Here is a 14768-nt window from a genome sequence, read left to right as displayed (position 1 = left end):
GCTGCAGATATATTACATCCCTTCACCTCTATTGCTAATAAAGTTGGGAGATTGGAGTGTCCCCAGCATCAGTCAGTCCCTGAAGAACACATCACCAGTTAGACTTTGCACTGCTCACCACATCCCAAGAGTCCAGCCCATTTTTAACCCACTCTAATGAACACCTATTCAATCCATATCACAGAATTTTGACTTTACAGATTCTAGAGGAGCCTTGCAAGTAAAAAACATGAAAAATATCAAGTCTCACGACATCTCCAGTCTTCCCCATCCCACAGGGTTAGTCACCACCTCTTTGTAGAAGGCAAGGTCAGTTTGTGTCTTCGGACAGCTCAGCCTCTTGAGGAAAATGTCTATTTAACCCATGTCTAGAAAAGCACATAAGTGTCTTGTAGTACGTCATCAACCATATTTGTGAAAGCATTCTTGCAGGGAAGTAACTGGTCTGTGTTCTGTGGGAATCCATCAACTTGTTGGGTCTTGTTCAGCAGCCCATAGGCACATCCTGCAAAACTCCCTATCATCCAAAAGGCTGGGTCTTTTAAAGAACTTGGTTGAAGCTGAAAAAATAGTTCAAGTCAGCCATTGCAAAGATAATGTTGTAGCCAGATGGAGATGTGGAAATGTGAAAAAAGCTGCCATTTGAGTATTGACTAAGGCCTGTAAACAACTGAATTGCTGAGCTACTTTGTGTTTTGTCTGTCCATTCCTTTTTATTGTTAAGTCTTGCTTTGGATGACTAGGGCTGCCTCTTGTGTATTTTCCAGCCTGTAATGTCTAGAAGGCTGTTTAGACCCTGAATCCCCAAGAGGTTCTGTGGCCTGTTTTTAATGCTCTGATTTATGCATTAAGTGCTTTAGTAATGGTCTTTCTGATTTTCTTTTAAATGACTGACCGTAACTGTCTGAATTGCAATGGAAGTGACAAGGCAAAAAAAAAAAAGTCATATTAAAGTCTAAAGCTCGTTGTCCATCTTAGTGCTTTAAAAAAAAAAAAAAAAGCTAGCAAATTATGGTTTCTGTCAGAGCTGGCAGCAATTGAACTGGAAAAGTTTCAGGCTCACCACAGGCTTGAGTAGTTAAAGAGGAAATCAAAGCATACAAACACTGGCCAACTAGCTTGGAAGAATGTCAGACCATTCCAGTCACTGGGATGAGAGGACACTGCAGGAGAGTTACAGCCCTACAGGTCACCAAATGCAAGACAAGATGAACAACTTAAGAAAATGGCAGGGAAAAAAAACGCAGAAAGTAGAATAAAAGATTTGAGGAATTATTAGAATGGGAGAATTTTAGAGTAGTAAAGCAGATGGAGAAGTTGATGATCATTAGTATTGAAAAACTACAGTTTTCCTGGTGTTCTGCACTGTCATTAGTTTTAAAGTCTGCAAAACATACATTTTATGTTAAATATTAAATACATTCAAAGAATAACGTTACAAAATAATGAAAATAAAATAATTCATAACTCTTTGTTAAGAAAGTTATGTCCATGGTCTGACTGACTCAGCTCTGTAACTGTGCAAAAAGGAGATTAATTTGCTTTTGAAAAATCCCTTTGGAGACTCTTAAAGGCAAACATATAAGGGCCCTGGTTTAAATTTCTGTTTTTAAAAGAAATCAGTCCATGCATCTTATAAGAAAATCTGTTTAAATCAGTTCATTAAATTGTTTGGGAAATCTGTGATTTAGGATTGGCAATTAGTGTTGAAATACGTGGTCTTCTTTGATTTTACATTGACAAAGTAATACATAGGGAGGGGTATGTATTTGAAGCATGTATGTATCTACCTCTGCACAGATGCTTTTATTTCCCAGCAGGACTAACCATTTTATTGCAAGATAGAAATGACATTTAGGAGCAACGGCATAGTATTAATTGCTTAGATCCTTGTCCACATTGGAGTTTCTAACAGTCCTACTGCTACCACAACCAGTAGGATGTTTTGGGACAGAAAGCTTTGTGTCCGTGCAGTCATTGGGAAGGGCTTCTAGTGATGCCTGAAAGATAGGCTGGAAATAAATCCCCATAGAGTGATGTCTACAGAGCAGGTATTTGTTGACTGCAGTGCTGGTGGTGAGGGGGATATCTCCTCCTAACTCACCCACCTTTGTCAAGTGCTCTGGTATATTTGTACAGTAGGTATTGTTTAGTGTCACTATGTCACTACACCATCATCATGTAGGCTCCAGAACTAATTTACATTGCATGATCTCATGGTTATTAGTTCTTTCGCACTGCACTTGCATCTGCCCAATTTGGGGGTTGTCAGGGGTCTTTGATGAAGGCTTCCAAGGTCTTCGTAGATCTGAACTTTTCAACTTTGTCTTTGGAGCATGTGCAGTTACAGTGTTCCTTGGTCTGTCTGGTCTTAACTGGTCTAAATTCTTAATTTTCTGTCTGATTGGCTTTGCACTTGCAATTTTTCATTAGTACTATACTTATCTTTATCTAAAGCTATCCACCTGGTGAGGTTTTTTCTTTTTTTTTTTGTCTATTCAACATTAAGCAACTAGTTAACTGTATACTAGTCACTATATTGTATAAAAAGGTATTTATATCAGGTTATTTAGGTATAAAAGGCTATCATTCAGGTTATATTGATATCAGGTTCCACAGATATATAAAAGATATATAGATAGATATATAGATATGTAAAATAGATAGATATATTCAGGTTATATTGATATCTTATAACTCAAGCTATATAAGCAATATATAACTTTGACTTAAGTTATAATTGGTGAGTTTGTTTTTATTATGCAGTTACTTCCATTATTTTACCCAGACAATTCAGATCCAGTTTCCCACAGACATTTTACAAATGCTTTTTTGGAAATTAGTCTGATGGCAATCTCAGATAAAGTCTAAATTAAGCCTGGTAGTTTTAGTGCTGCTGAAATGTGACTTTTTTTTTTCCCCTCAGGATGTTTTGACCAGTACAAAAACAATACCTTTTATCCCAAGAATCTGTGTGGTACCTGCTGTATGTTACAGAATTAACGGCAGCCTAATGTTTCCTGTGAGATTTCACCACTCTAAAAGGGTCTGTCCCAAAACCCATTCAGGAAGTAAAAACAATAGCTCTTGTCACAGGCAGTGGTCTACTTTTCAGCCATGTTTTCTGTGGGGTTGGTTCAGGAGCTGCTAATGTTATGAAGATGCATGGTAAATCAAGTGGATTGATTATAGAAGGACATTTGACTCCCTTTAGCCTTCTTCCAATCATACAGATCTGCTGAAACGCTTCATTCCTGAAACAGGACTTTAAATGTGCTCATTATACACACCCACGCCCCTAAAATTCACAATTTTAATTGAAACAGTAGTATGTCATTAAAACCTTTGAAAGCTTGATTTTTAAAAGCTTTGGAAATTGTTCATTACTAACCCAAATATGTTTTGCAGCACATTCTCTGTAAGTTTTGCTAAGTCATCTGCCCCCCAGTAGAGTATTTTAAATACAATTACACTGTTTGTTGCTTTAAATACTAAGGCAGTTGTCAAATCACAGCCCTCTGGAACTTTATAAATTAAAGCAAGTCTCCAAGAATCCTGTTCTCAGGGGTCATTTTTCAGCCACTGCTGTTCATTAGGAGGGATCTGAGAGTAGCAGTTCCTCATGATAAAGTGATGTTGGGCTGTTCTGCTGCTGTGTCTCTGGGATTAGCTGTGAGCAGATTTCTAAGAAAGTATCTTTTTTCTGAGATTCTTCTGCCATAGCTCTTCATTTCTACCCCCTTCGTTACTACTGTTTGACTAAGACCAGGAGTCATTATCTTCTAAATATTATTGCTGTTTATGAAGTGCTGAAAGAATTGATGACTTGTAGTTAGAATGCCATGGCATTTTCTGCTCCATGCAACCACAGAACCTCATTTATCTACCTGTGCTGTTTTAGCTGAGTTGCTTTCTTGATATTAATGCCTGTCTTGATCTGCCCCCAAAACTGATTTCTACATAGCCACGAAGCTATTTGGAAATACTTCTAAAATAAGTTATGTCTCTGTGAATCATAGGGCTTTAGTTTGAATTGAAAAAAAAAAACCCAACAAACAAAACCATTGCAGTTTCCAGTAAGCATCAAGCACTGTTTTGGGTCAGGATGGGGAGTACACATGTGCGTACCTTAGCAGTGGGACATTTTGTCTTTTAATATCAATTTAGAATGCCTTAATATATTAATTCAGTTGCAAAACTGTGTGGCCAGAGTAACTAATCAAGAAGTTCATTAGACAAACACTGAAAAGTGCCATTAATGTACTTGGTTTTAAATCATTGACCTTGAAGTGAGCAAGGTGAATGTAAGTGATATAACTACACAGCTGTGACCTTTGAATCACCTGCACTTGACTGTAGGAATTCAGTTTCAGAAAACGCAAATATTTAAAGTACGAAATTGAATCATATTATGGCTTATCAAACCAATGGAGCTCCTTCTCTCCAAATTCCTTTTGATTAGTAACTAGTGAGACATTACCAAATAAAACACTGGCTTCCAATATCTTTAGAAGAGGAAAATTTAATGCATTTCCTTGCCACTTTGCTGAACATGGCATGAGTAGCAGATTTAAAAAACAGCATCTCATGGTGGCATCCTACTTTGAGAAAAGTGTGTGCAGTCCCATGTGTTGTATAGTATTGCTTGAAGCGTCATATTATTTTCTGCTAGAACTCTTTTGAGAGACTTTGTAGGCTGGCATTGCACTTTCAGAGAACTTTTATCACAGCATATCTCTAAAATACTTGGCTACAAAGATAAGTTCAGACAAGTCCTGTTCTTATCATATCGAAAATGTTGTAACCTCAAGTGTGTGTGTGTACCTGTGGCTGGTGTCCAAGCTCAGTCTGAACAAGCTGGGATACCAGAAGCAGTATTTCTGTAATAATGTGGTTTGCTGCTTAGACTAATTAGCCTTTATGAGAAATTGCTTGCTGCTGTTTCAAAGGTATTTTAAATCTTGAATATTTTGTGAAAGTGAAAACAACCTCCCATACCCCAAATACTTGTCAGGAAGTTATACTCCCTGCCATTGTGGGTTGAAAAGCTTTATTGTAAAATGTGCAAACTTCAAGCAAAAGAACAGTTTCCTGAAAACAAGTCAGGCAGATTGGGCATGCCTTTTTTTTTTTTTTTTAAATTTTCCTGTGAACAATTTTTTCCCCCGATCCATTACAGTTATGCTTGAGGGAATTTAGATATTTTGGAAGTAAAAGTAGATTTCATAGAGGTAGAATGCAAAGAAGTATTACTGGCATTTAATTCTACAAATATAATATGATATTTGCTATAAGTATAGTGTCAGTGTTGTTAGGTTTTCAAAACTTGGTATTCTAAGCAGAAAAACATTTGTAGAACTCTACTAGCTTTTGATGAATAATTTGTGACTAGTATCCATCTTTTCACCTGCTGGCAGTAGGTATTTTGTGTATTTCTTTTGCTCAGTCAAGCCTGCAAAGGGAGTTTTCTCTGTATTCACACTACAGAATGTTTTTGTCAAAATGACATTTGATAGAAACTGTAGAAATATCTTTTAAAAGCATAAATCTCTTCTCTAACCTGTATTTTGAAGCAAGCAAATGATATTCTCCTTTCAGGAAAACCATAGTTTTAATACAAAATATTCTTGGCCTGGAGCTATTGAGACCACCTGAGGAAGTCTGGTGGTAGGTGCAAAGAAATGGTATGGGGGGCAGTGATGAGCAATCTTTCCATGTTTGTACTGATGTAATGTGCCAGGGGGGTCAGTGGCACTGCAATACTGGCAGAATTTTTTCTTTTGTTTTTTTAAAACAGGGCAAGCTTCATAAAATTTTGAACATGTAAAGTTAGTCAGATCTCATGATGGCAAATATTAGTGTTTAGTCTGAATTGTGATTAATGATTTTATGCAAATTGCCACTTTGGTACACCACCTCAGGAGCAAGCAGGATTTTACCAGATTATTCCAGCTATTGAGGGAACACTTCCCCAAGACTAACCACCTGCAGAGTAGCAGAGATCTTCTATCATATTTTATATATATATATGTGTATATATATATATATATCTCATTGCAGCATTCAGCTTTCCCATCTTGCTCACAGATGTGTGGTCTTGATCAGTCACTTTCAATTTGAATGACACACACACTAATGGCTCATCACACACTGTAATTGAACTGTTTTCTGATCCTTGAATGAAAGATATTTTATATTTTTCCTATCTGAGGGTGGAATCTTGTCTTGACTAAACTTAGTGGCATAAGTCCTATTAAGAGGAACCAGCATTTTTTCCTCGTGTCTGCACTCTTATGCTTGTCTGCTGCTGAAATCCACTGATTAGTCCCACTGAAGGGAAGTCTTTATTTGTCTGCTGTGTCATAAGCATTCTTACTCATAATTAGTTCCATCTGTAAGGGGGAGCCTTTCATGTTAAGTGCATGTTTTATGAAGAATATTGCTGTTTTGAAAATGAAGAGTCAGGTTAGTATAATGCAAAACATGAGCATGTACTACCTAAACATTGTAAAGACCACTGTTACCTATGTCTATAAGAAAATTTTAGGCATTTTACCAAAATGTTGATGATGCTCAGTTTGGTAATGTGTTTGAAAAGTGTTTTAATTAGCCACATTGTTGTAATTTATCTGTGGATAATATTTTATCTTGCTGTGAATAGTTCTGTGTATTGGGCACATAACTGATTAACAATTCAAAGTACCTTAATCAATTTAGTTTGTTGGAAAATCATGATTTGGTGTTTTTTATTCTGGAATTACTCTAAAATTTAGCCAAACATTGGCAATTGCAAACACAATGATCATTAATTATTTTCTATAAGTGTCTGATTTCTTTGTGCAAAAAAAAAAAAAAAAAGCTATGACCTGCATTAATACAAACTAACATTTACAAACCAGCTATAAATGCTTCAAGAATGCTCCCAGTTTAACACAAAGCAGATACACTCTTGCAAGTACTGGCTTCTTGGCTGTGTAGTCCTGTGTATGTGAGCTAGAGCTGTGGTAAAGGCTGGTTTTTAAGGAGATGTTGGTTTTAGGTGATCCACTTGGGGGTGGGTGCCACCTAGTAAGAGGCAGTGCTCAGATTCTCAGAGTTCCCAAAAGCCTTTTTCCACTTGATTGTGGTCTGAGTATGTGGCAGCATGGACATATGAGTAATTTGTTATGCTGGAAACTTGGAGAGGAGGCTGGCTTACTAGGGAAGAAACCACTACAGATCCTTGATTATACTTATGGTTTGGTTTAAATTTCTATTTTCAAGAATTGGTAATTCTTATATCTATGAAAAGTGATCAGTTCAGCATTTTTACAAGTAGTTTAAATCTGCATCCTTTTGTTGGTCAGCTGTATTCCAAAAGATTATCTCCTTATACAAGTTGTTATTAACAAATATAATACAAACAGGATATAGAAGTTTTGTCTCCTTTAGCTTGCTTTCTAAAACTGATCCTTTTGTATATTACATCTAAGCCTGTCTCTTTCTGGTTTTGTTTTCTCATCTCTAAGTACCAAAAAAAAAGAAAAAACTAAATTATTTAGACATGTCCAATACTTCTTTTTTTATAGTAGGAGTAAGTTAATTACCACAGCAAAACTTGAAAAAAGTCTGCCTCCAAGTTCCAACTTTCAGCTCCTACCCCAAAATAAATCAACAAACCCTCTGAAGTTGTACTCAAAGACCCTAGTAAATGTCTCGGAAGCAATACCACATACTACAGTGAATATTTGGAAAATATAATATTGTGAAAATATTGGCAAATATCATAATAATACTGTGAATATTTGGAAAATATCTTCTTCTTTATTGCTGCTTCTTTCTCCACATTTCCATGCTCTCTTTGTGACAGAGTTTACTGAAGTACCATAGAAGAGCTGCTGTTACTGCATTTTTTCAGGTAGTGCAGTCTTGTAGGACAAGAGCATTGATTGAAGATGTGAGAATTATGCTCAAGGTTTGCAGATTTAAGATTTCAGTATTTGGCACTGGTGCATAGTACTTAACACTCCTAGTGTTTGCTATTTTTGCTGTAAAGCTTTTCAAATACTGCTACCCAAATATAGAGCAAAATACATAGTAAGGAATGTATATGATTTATGCATAAATAATGAGGAGAGGGGAGGAGAGAAAGCGGTGATGTGGTGTATTTTATAGACGCACCATACATGATAAGGAACAGGAAAATTCTATCTATATAGCATAAATTATCCTTTTTACTGTACCTCAACACCAGTTTATATTTTACATCTATTACACAGGAGTAAGTTTAAAAGTTTTTTAAAATAACTTACTAATATTTCAGTTTTTAACAATCTTAGGATGATTTGACACACCTGAAGGTTGACAAAAAGCATTGTTTTCATTCAAGGTTACAGTTCAAAGCAACAAAAAATTTGTGATAAAGTTTTTTGTTGCCTTGAGGCAACTCTTAAGGCAGAATTTGCAGATTTAAGGAAATTATAGAAGTTGTTGTTTCATTTTTCTCATTTGTTGTTGTTTTTTTCCAAATCTGAGCTTCAATTTGAGCCCAATAAATTTACTTTATCCCAAGAGAAAAAAATCTTGGTGCATCCCTTTTTTACTGATGGCTGACAGTATTCTCTTCTGTGAGTGAAAAAGCCAGCATTAAAGTAACCTGCTGTTCAAGGGGCAGGATAGTTGTAGTAGAATTTCTTCTTCACCTGAGAAGTTTGACAAAATAGCAGGCAATTTTATTTTCTTGGAGAAAACAAAGGTTAGTATAGTACAAAGGTTAGTACATAATATCACACCTTTTGTGTTTTAGTTCCAAAAGGGCAGACATATTTGTTCTGAAACTGATTTTATGTTTCCTTGACTGATCTGTAATGCTTTTTCTCCGTGTAGCTGTGTGGAAAAAGGCTGGTTTGCTGAATAAATGATGTAGAGGAAGAGGAGTGTGACAGGGGTATGTCAGGATAGGAGCATGCTTAGAAATGAAGTGTTGGCTTGAATGGAGAGTTGTGCTTTAAAAACAAACTAACAAAAAAGAAAATCAAGAAAAGAAAAAAAAAGGAAGGAGACATGTTTTGCATAGCGGGACCATGGAGAGGAAGAAGTACCCATGGGCTTTGAGGGAAAGCCATTCATGGCAAAGTTTAGATGACAGTGACCTAGAAGAAAAATATTTTCATTTGCTACATAGTTACACAGACAAAGTATAAACCAATTATCTGCTTACACTTTCTTGATTTCAAGTCATACCTTTTACACATGCTTCAGATCCTGTGCAATGAAAGGCTTTTGATTTGCAGAAGAAAGGTGAGATACATCTGATGAATAAGTTGTCTTTGGGTGGCAATTGGTCACTTTTTTGGAACAGGTTGTAAAGATTCAGATTTAGGGATTTTTTCTATTTTTAATAGCCAGTTGGATATTTTACTGGCAACCTTTTTCATATATATTTTTAGTTAATAGAACAGTCTGATTGCTGCTGTTAAGCAGTATATTTTAATTTTGTGATCTGGAGTGAATGCTAAAATCTGATGTTTTGGTCTGGTAGGCACAACAAATAATATACATATCCAGAGAGAATCACAAACTACCTAAATGTTCTCCTAGAACTTAGGATTCTGTTGAATGGAGAAAGTCTTGGGGCTGAGGGAATGTGCAGTGGCAGGAGGGCAGCTGTACAAATGTTCTGGGCAGTGTTCTGCCCTTCCTGAACCCTTTCTTATGCAAAAGCAGCAGAACTAACATGTGAGTGGAGTCTTTGTGAAGAAAAACCTTTGGAGTTTGCAAAGCACTAATCAGCTAGTCATGTACATGCCAGACATCCTAATAGAAGACAAGATACATCCAAGTAGTGAACACAATCTTGGAGCTGGTGACTTCATCAAAACCCGCCCTGTACTATATTTGCCTTTCCAGTATTGTTTTGAAAGTTCTCTGGTATTAGTTCCAACTATGCTATAGTTGGAACATTTGCCTTTTCTGGTACCTAAATGTTTTCCTGTCCTGTTAAATATCTCTATTGATGAGGGGATCAGGTGCATCCTCAGTAAGTCTGCAGATGACACTGAAGTTGGGCTGGGGTGTAGATCTGCTGGAGGGTAGGAAGGGTCTGCAGAGGGAGCTGAACAGGCTGGGTTGATGGGTCAAGGCCCACATTAGGAATTTCAAAGACCAAATGCTGGGTCCTGCACTTGGATTGCAGCAACCCCTTGCAGTGCTACAGACTGGGGGAAGAGTGGACAGAACGCTGTCCTGTGGAAAAGCACCTGGGGATGCTGGTTCACGGTGGCTGACGTGAGCCAGCAGTGCCCAGGTGGCCAAAAGGCCAATGGCATCCTGGCCTGTGTCAGCAATAGTGTGGCTGGCAGGAGCAGGGCAGTGATTGTCCCTCTGTACTCAGCACTGGTGAGGCCGCACCTCTAATCCTCTGCTCAGCTGTGGGCCTCTCACTGCAAGGAGGAGATTGAGGGGCTGGAGTGGGAAGGGAAGGGAAACAGAACTGGGGAAGGATCAGGAGCACAAATCTGATGTGGAGCAGTTGAGGGAGCTGGGAGTGTTTAGCCTGGAGAAAAGGAGGTTCAGGGGAGACCTTATCACCTTCTAGAGATGCCTGAAAGGAGGGTGTAGCCTGGTGGGGATCGCTTGCCAGGAAACCAGTGACAGGGCAAGAGGAAATGGCCTCAAGTTGTGTCAGGGGAGGTTGAAGATGGACATGAGGAAGAGCATCTTCACTGAAAGTGTGGCCAGGCATTGAAACAGGTTGCCCTGGGAAGTGGTTAAGTCACCATTCTTGGAAGTGTTCAGGAGATGAATGTAGCACTTAGTGCTGTGGTTTATTTGATGCAGTGGTGATCAGTCAAATGTTGGACTTGATGATCTTGGAGGTCTCTTCCAGCCTTAAAGATTGTATGATTTTATGAAGCTGTGGCCTGGACAGAATTTATGGTCTTCAAGTAAGCATGAACAACAGAAATATTTAAAGAGTTTTTTGGGGTCTGTGAGGTTTTTAGGGCGTAGTTTTAAATGCTTTAACCCGAAGAAACCTAGAGCAATATCAGCTCTAAAAAGGGGAGAAGGGAAGAAAAGCACAACAGGTTTACAGTGAGAGGTAGTTTTTGTTTGTTTTGGTCTTTCCATCCTTGTACTCTGAATAAGTCTGCCTTTAGTATATTGTCAGGTAAATTAAAAGCAATCACATTATTTCTTCATTTTCTTGTAGGAGTTTTCATTAGTTTTGCAGTCTTTTGTGCCAAACTCTCTTTTCTAGTTGGTGATTCTGTCTTCATTACATTGTTTGTTCTATTTATACAAGCCAAAGTAAAGTTTAAAAAATGAATTGAAATGTCTTTTCAAGTATATGCACTTTTAAAAATCTACTTTCAGCCTTTTGGGACTTTTTTCATTTACTTTCTGGTTCAGGTTGGATTTCTTATGTAATAGAGGGATCGGAAACCTGGAAATTGATCTTTAGTAATGAAAAAATTATTAACCTGATTATACCTTTCTAAAAATTTTTAAATTGCTACTCTTAGTTTTGTTTGTGGTTCCCACTGATTGTTTTTCAAACTTTCATATAGATGTGAAAGATACTTTAAGAAGTATTCCATTGATTTAAAAACAAAATATTACTCTTTTCTGGTCATAGATATAAAAACTCATTTTTCCAGAGGTACTTAATAAATACAGCTGTGCCTATAAAGGCTTTCCCGGCTAGAAACTGAGTATTTTCATTTTTTGAACAGGTGTCTCAATGCATGTACCTACTGTAAAACTAAGCATGCCAGAGGAGATCTAGCAAGTTATCCTATTGAAGAACTGGTGGACAGAGCCAAGCAGTCTTTTCAAGGTAAGGAATTTTATCCCTACAATAACAGTCAGCCACTGAAGCGTATCTGGGCTTACCTTCACACATAATGATTGGGGCACAATATGACTCTGTTATTAATAGTCACAGCTGTGTCTCGTGGTGTCTTTGTGGTAGAAAGCCATGCTTTTGTTATGGTGTACACCACTATTTGCAAAATGCAGTCTTTTAAGAAGTATTTTATTTTGATTTTGTATTCTTCAAGTGAATTTCTGTGCGTGGATCTTTTGGAGGTGATGTGGAAATGGTAAAATTTGTTCATTTTACTGTATCTCTAATTTCTTAAAGAAGGTGGTGGAAACCTTTTTCATTCAGCTATGAAAATTTAATGAGCCTCCCAAGGATTCTTAAATCCTATTCAGCAATACATTGCTTTTGCTGATAGTTGATTTAGTGGAGACATTCTGGGGTGTTTCTGAGACCCATACAAAGCTTATCAGCTTTTAACTTCAGTAGGATATCTGTAGTGTCACATGGATTCAATCAAATACTAAGTTTTTCCTGCAGTACACTATCTGGGGCCAGTATCTGCCTAAAGCTCTTGCATGTATGTTAGCAATGATAGCTTTATTGTATCTTAGTATTTGTTCTTTATATCTAAATTTTACCTGTGTTTCAAAAATACAGATTTCAAATTATGCCAGTATTCATTGTGAAGGCACAGGTGATGTTTGTTCTGTTTGTGTACCATTTTGGAGGACTGAAATGTACATTGAAAACACTCCGGTAATTCTGGTGTAGCAGCTCCTTCATCTTTGTATGGAATACTTTGCATCAAAAGGAGTAAATGCAACATTTGATGTCACATCCTCTGTGGATGCAGACAGTACATCCTCTGGGCTTCACTTATGGCTCTGAGAGTTGCAAATGTTCTAGTAAGAAGTCTCCAATAATTGAAAGTTTTTTTGAATCTATCCTTATTTAGGGATCCATAATGAACCTTACTTAGGCCAGTGATAAACTTTTGTCTATTCCTATCAGTTGTATGCAAGGAAACCCTTTTTCCTAAGCAAAGCCCATATTCACAAATTCTAAGTTCTACATTATGCACACAGAAGGTTCTTGCTTAAAATTGAAAATGCCCTTTCCTTTCACTTTTGTGAAAAGCCAAGTACCTCTCTTTTCTTCTGTGAAGCTCATCCGTGATTTCCACTAATTTTTTCTTATTGCTTAGGTTTGTAGAATTAATGTTCTTATTGTTGTGCATTGGATTGGCTGCTAGGATTGTCTGAGAAGAATCCTGTCATATCAGATTTCTTGGTTTAGTAGGATAAGTTTCTAAAACCTATATACATACTGTGAAATAATCAATAACTGAAATACAGGATACATAAATACGCTTGTTATTTTGGTGGAGAAGCAGCTCAGGAAACATTTTTCAGAAAGCTAGGAGTTTTCAGTAATATAAAACAGATGATTTTGAAATTGGCAAGTAGTTACTGAGCAGGAGTGAAGCTGCCATTTATAAGTAGCATAAGAAGTGTTACTCAGCACTGTATAGCTGCTCTAAAGAAACTTTGGACTATTCTTCAGGAAAGTATGACAAAGATAAGATTGGTAATAAGCAAGGATTATGACCTTGTTTAAGTTAACTATCTAAATTTTATTTAGATTTATGGCATGTGTGGAAAGAAAAAACCCCAAACTTGTCTGTTCTAATTGTACTTATATACCATAAATTCCACATTGTATTAGCATAAAGATGTATTTGCTTGGCATAACAAGAAAGAAAACTCAAGTTTTGTTTGTCTTTGCAGACAATGAATGTGAAATTTTGGAAAGTATTTTGAACTTGAGTATTGTACATTTGGATTGAAAAATGAGTAATTCAATTCATGTGTTGTACTGTGGCCTTTATTATAAATATTGACTCTTTCAAAATAATTTGATTTCTAATGGAAAAAGTTGCCCTTAAGCTATTGTTTTGAAATTTCTTGAAGAAATGCTATGACGTTCCTCACAGCAGGCATCTCCAGGGAGTTCTATTCTTGTTTGGCCTTACACTACTACCTCTGTTAGAGGCCATAAGGAAAGAAGCAAGTATTTATTCAGTTGTAAAATGGCTTTGCCTCCAGCTTTCACATACTTAGAAATGGATGAAATAGTCAGATCCTTAGTTTGCAGTGCATGGAGAATTTATTACTGCCAGCTTGCTGCAGCTGTGGGCTGCAGAATCTTCATCAATCCAGTGAAAGATTTTAGCAATTCAAAGCCATTATTCAATTTTTGCTGAGTTATTGAGCCACAATCTTTTCAACAATCACTTCTGTTTTCACAGAAGATATATTGCTGAAGCTCTAGTTAAAAACAGGGAGGTACAGATGTGCCATGAAAAGTTTTTCCACTTTGAAAACTGATTGAAAAGAGATTGCTGAAATTCACCATGATTGAACAAATATTAGCCTAATTCTTGTACTTTTTCAGCCTCTGAAATAAGCTGGTTTTCTTTTTGTATATTATTTTAATATCTTGAATTCAATGTGATGTGCACAAAAACTGTTGTAGATTTCTAGCACACGCTGCATACTTTCATAATGCCGTGGACTAAGTGTTCAGTACTGAGGTGTACTGAAATTGAGGGGGTTTTGCATACTTTTGCATGGTTTATGTTTCCTCTCTGACCTCCATAATAGTTTTGAAGTTACACGTCACATGAACTTGAATATTTCACAAAATTTCATTAAGAAAATAATCTATCTCAAGTTGCAAGTAGTTTGTTGAATTTTTTCATATTTTAACTTTAATGTGTTTTTCTCTGAACTTCAATTGTTAGTAAGTGGTAGTTTAATTTTTTTACATGAACAGCCATGTCAAATCAGAATATATAGCAGAGTTCTGTAAGAAAGCTAGTAAAAGAAAAAGTATTGTGAAATACAGTAAAGTGGTCTTTGAGTGGAGAACAAATGTCTACTGTTAGGTTGTTTATGCAGTG

At 36.7% G+C, this 14768-nt stretch overlaps 1 protein-coding gene across 2 annotated transcripts in view; it reads left to right on the top strand.

Moving 5' to 3' along the window:
• CDKAL1 (CDK5 regulatory subunit associated protein 1 like 1) overlaps positions 1-14768 on the top strand; it is a 379738-nt gene that overhangs the window by 159835 nt on the left and 205135 nt on the right. For both annotated transcript variants that reach the window (XM_036400051.2, XM_036400056.1), the window contains exon 9: positions 11715-11818. In XM_036400051.2, coding sequence (XP_036255944.1) covers positions 11715-11818 — 104 coding nt within the window. The remainder of the gene's footprint in view (positions 1-11714; positions 11819-14768) is intronic.

Source organism: Molothrus ater, chromosome 1 (genome assembly GCF_012460135.2).
Source record: "Molothrus ater isolate BHLD 08-10-18 breed brown headed cowbird chromosome 1, BPBGC_Mater_1.1, whole genome shotgun sequence".
Classification (NCBI taxonomy): domain Eukaryota; kingdom Metazoa; phylum Chordata; class Aves; order Passeriformes; family Icteridae; genus Molothrus; species Molothrus ater.
This window is presented reverse-complemented; position numbering and strand designations above follow the sequence as displayed.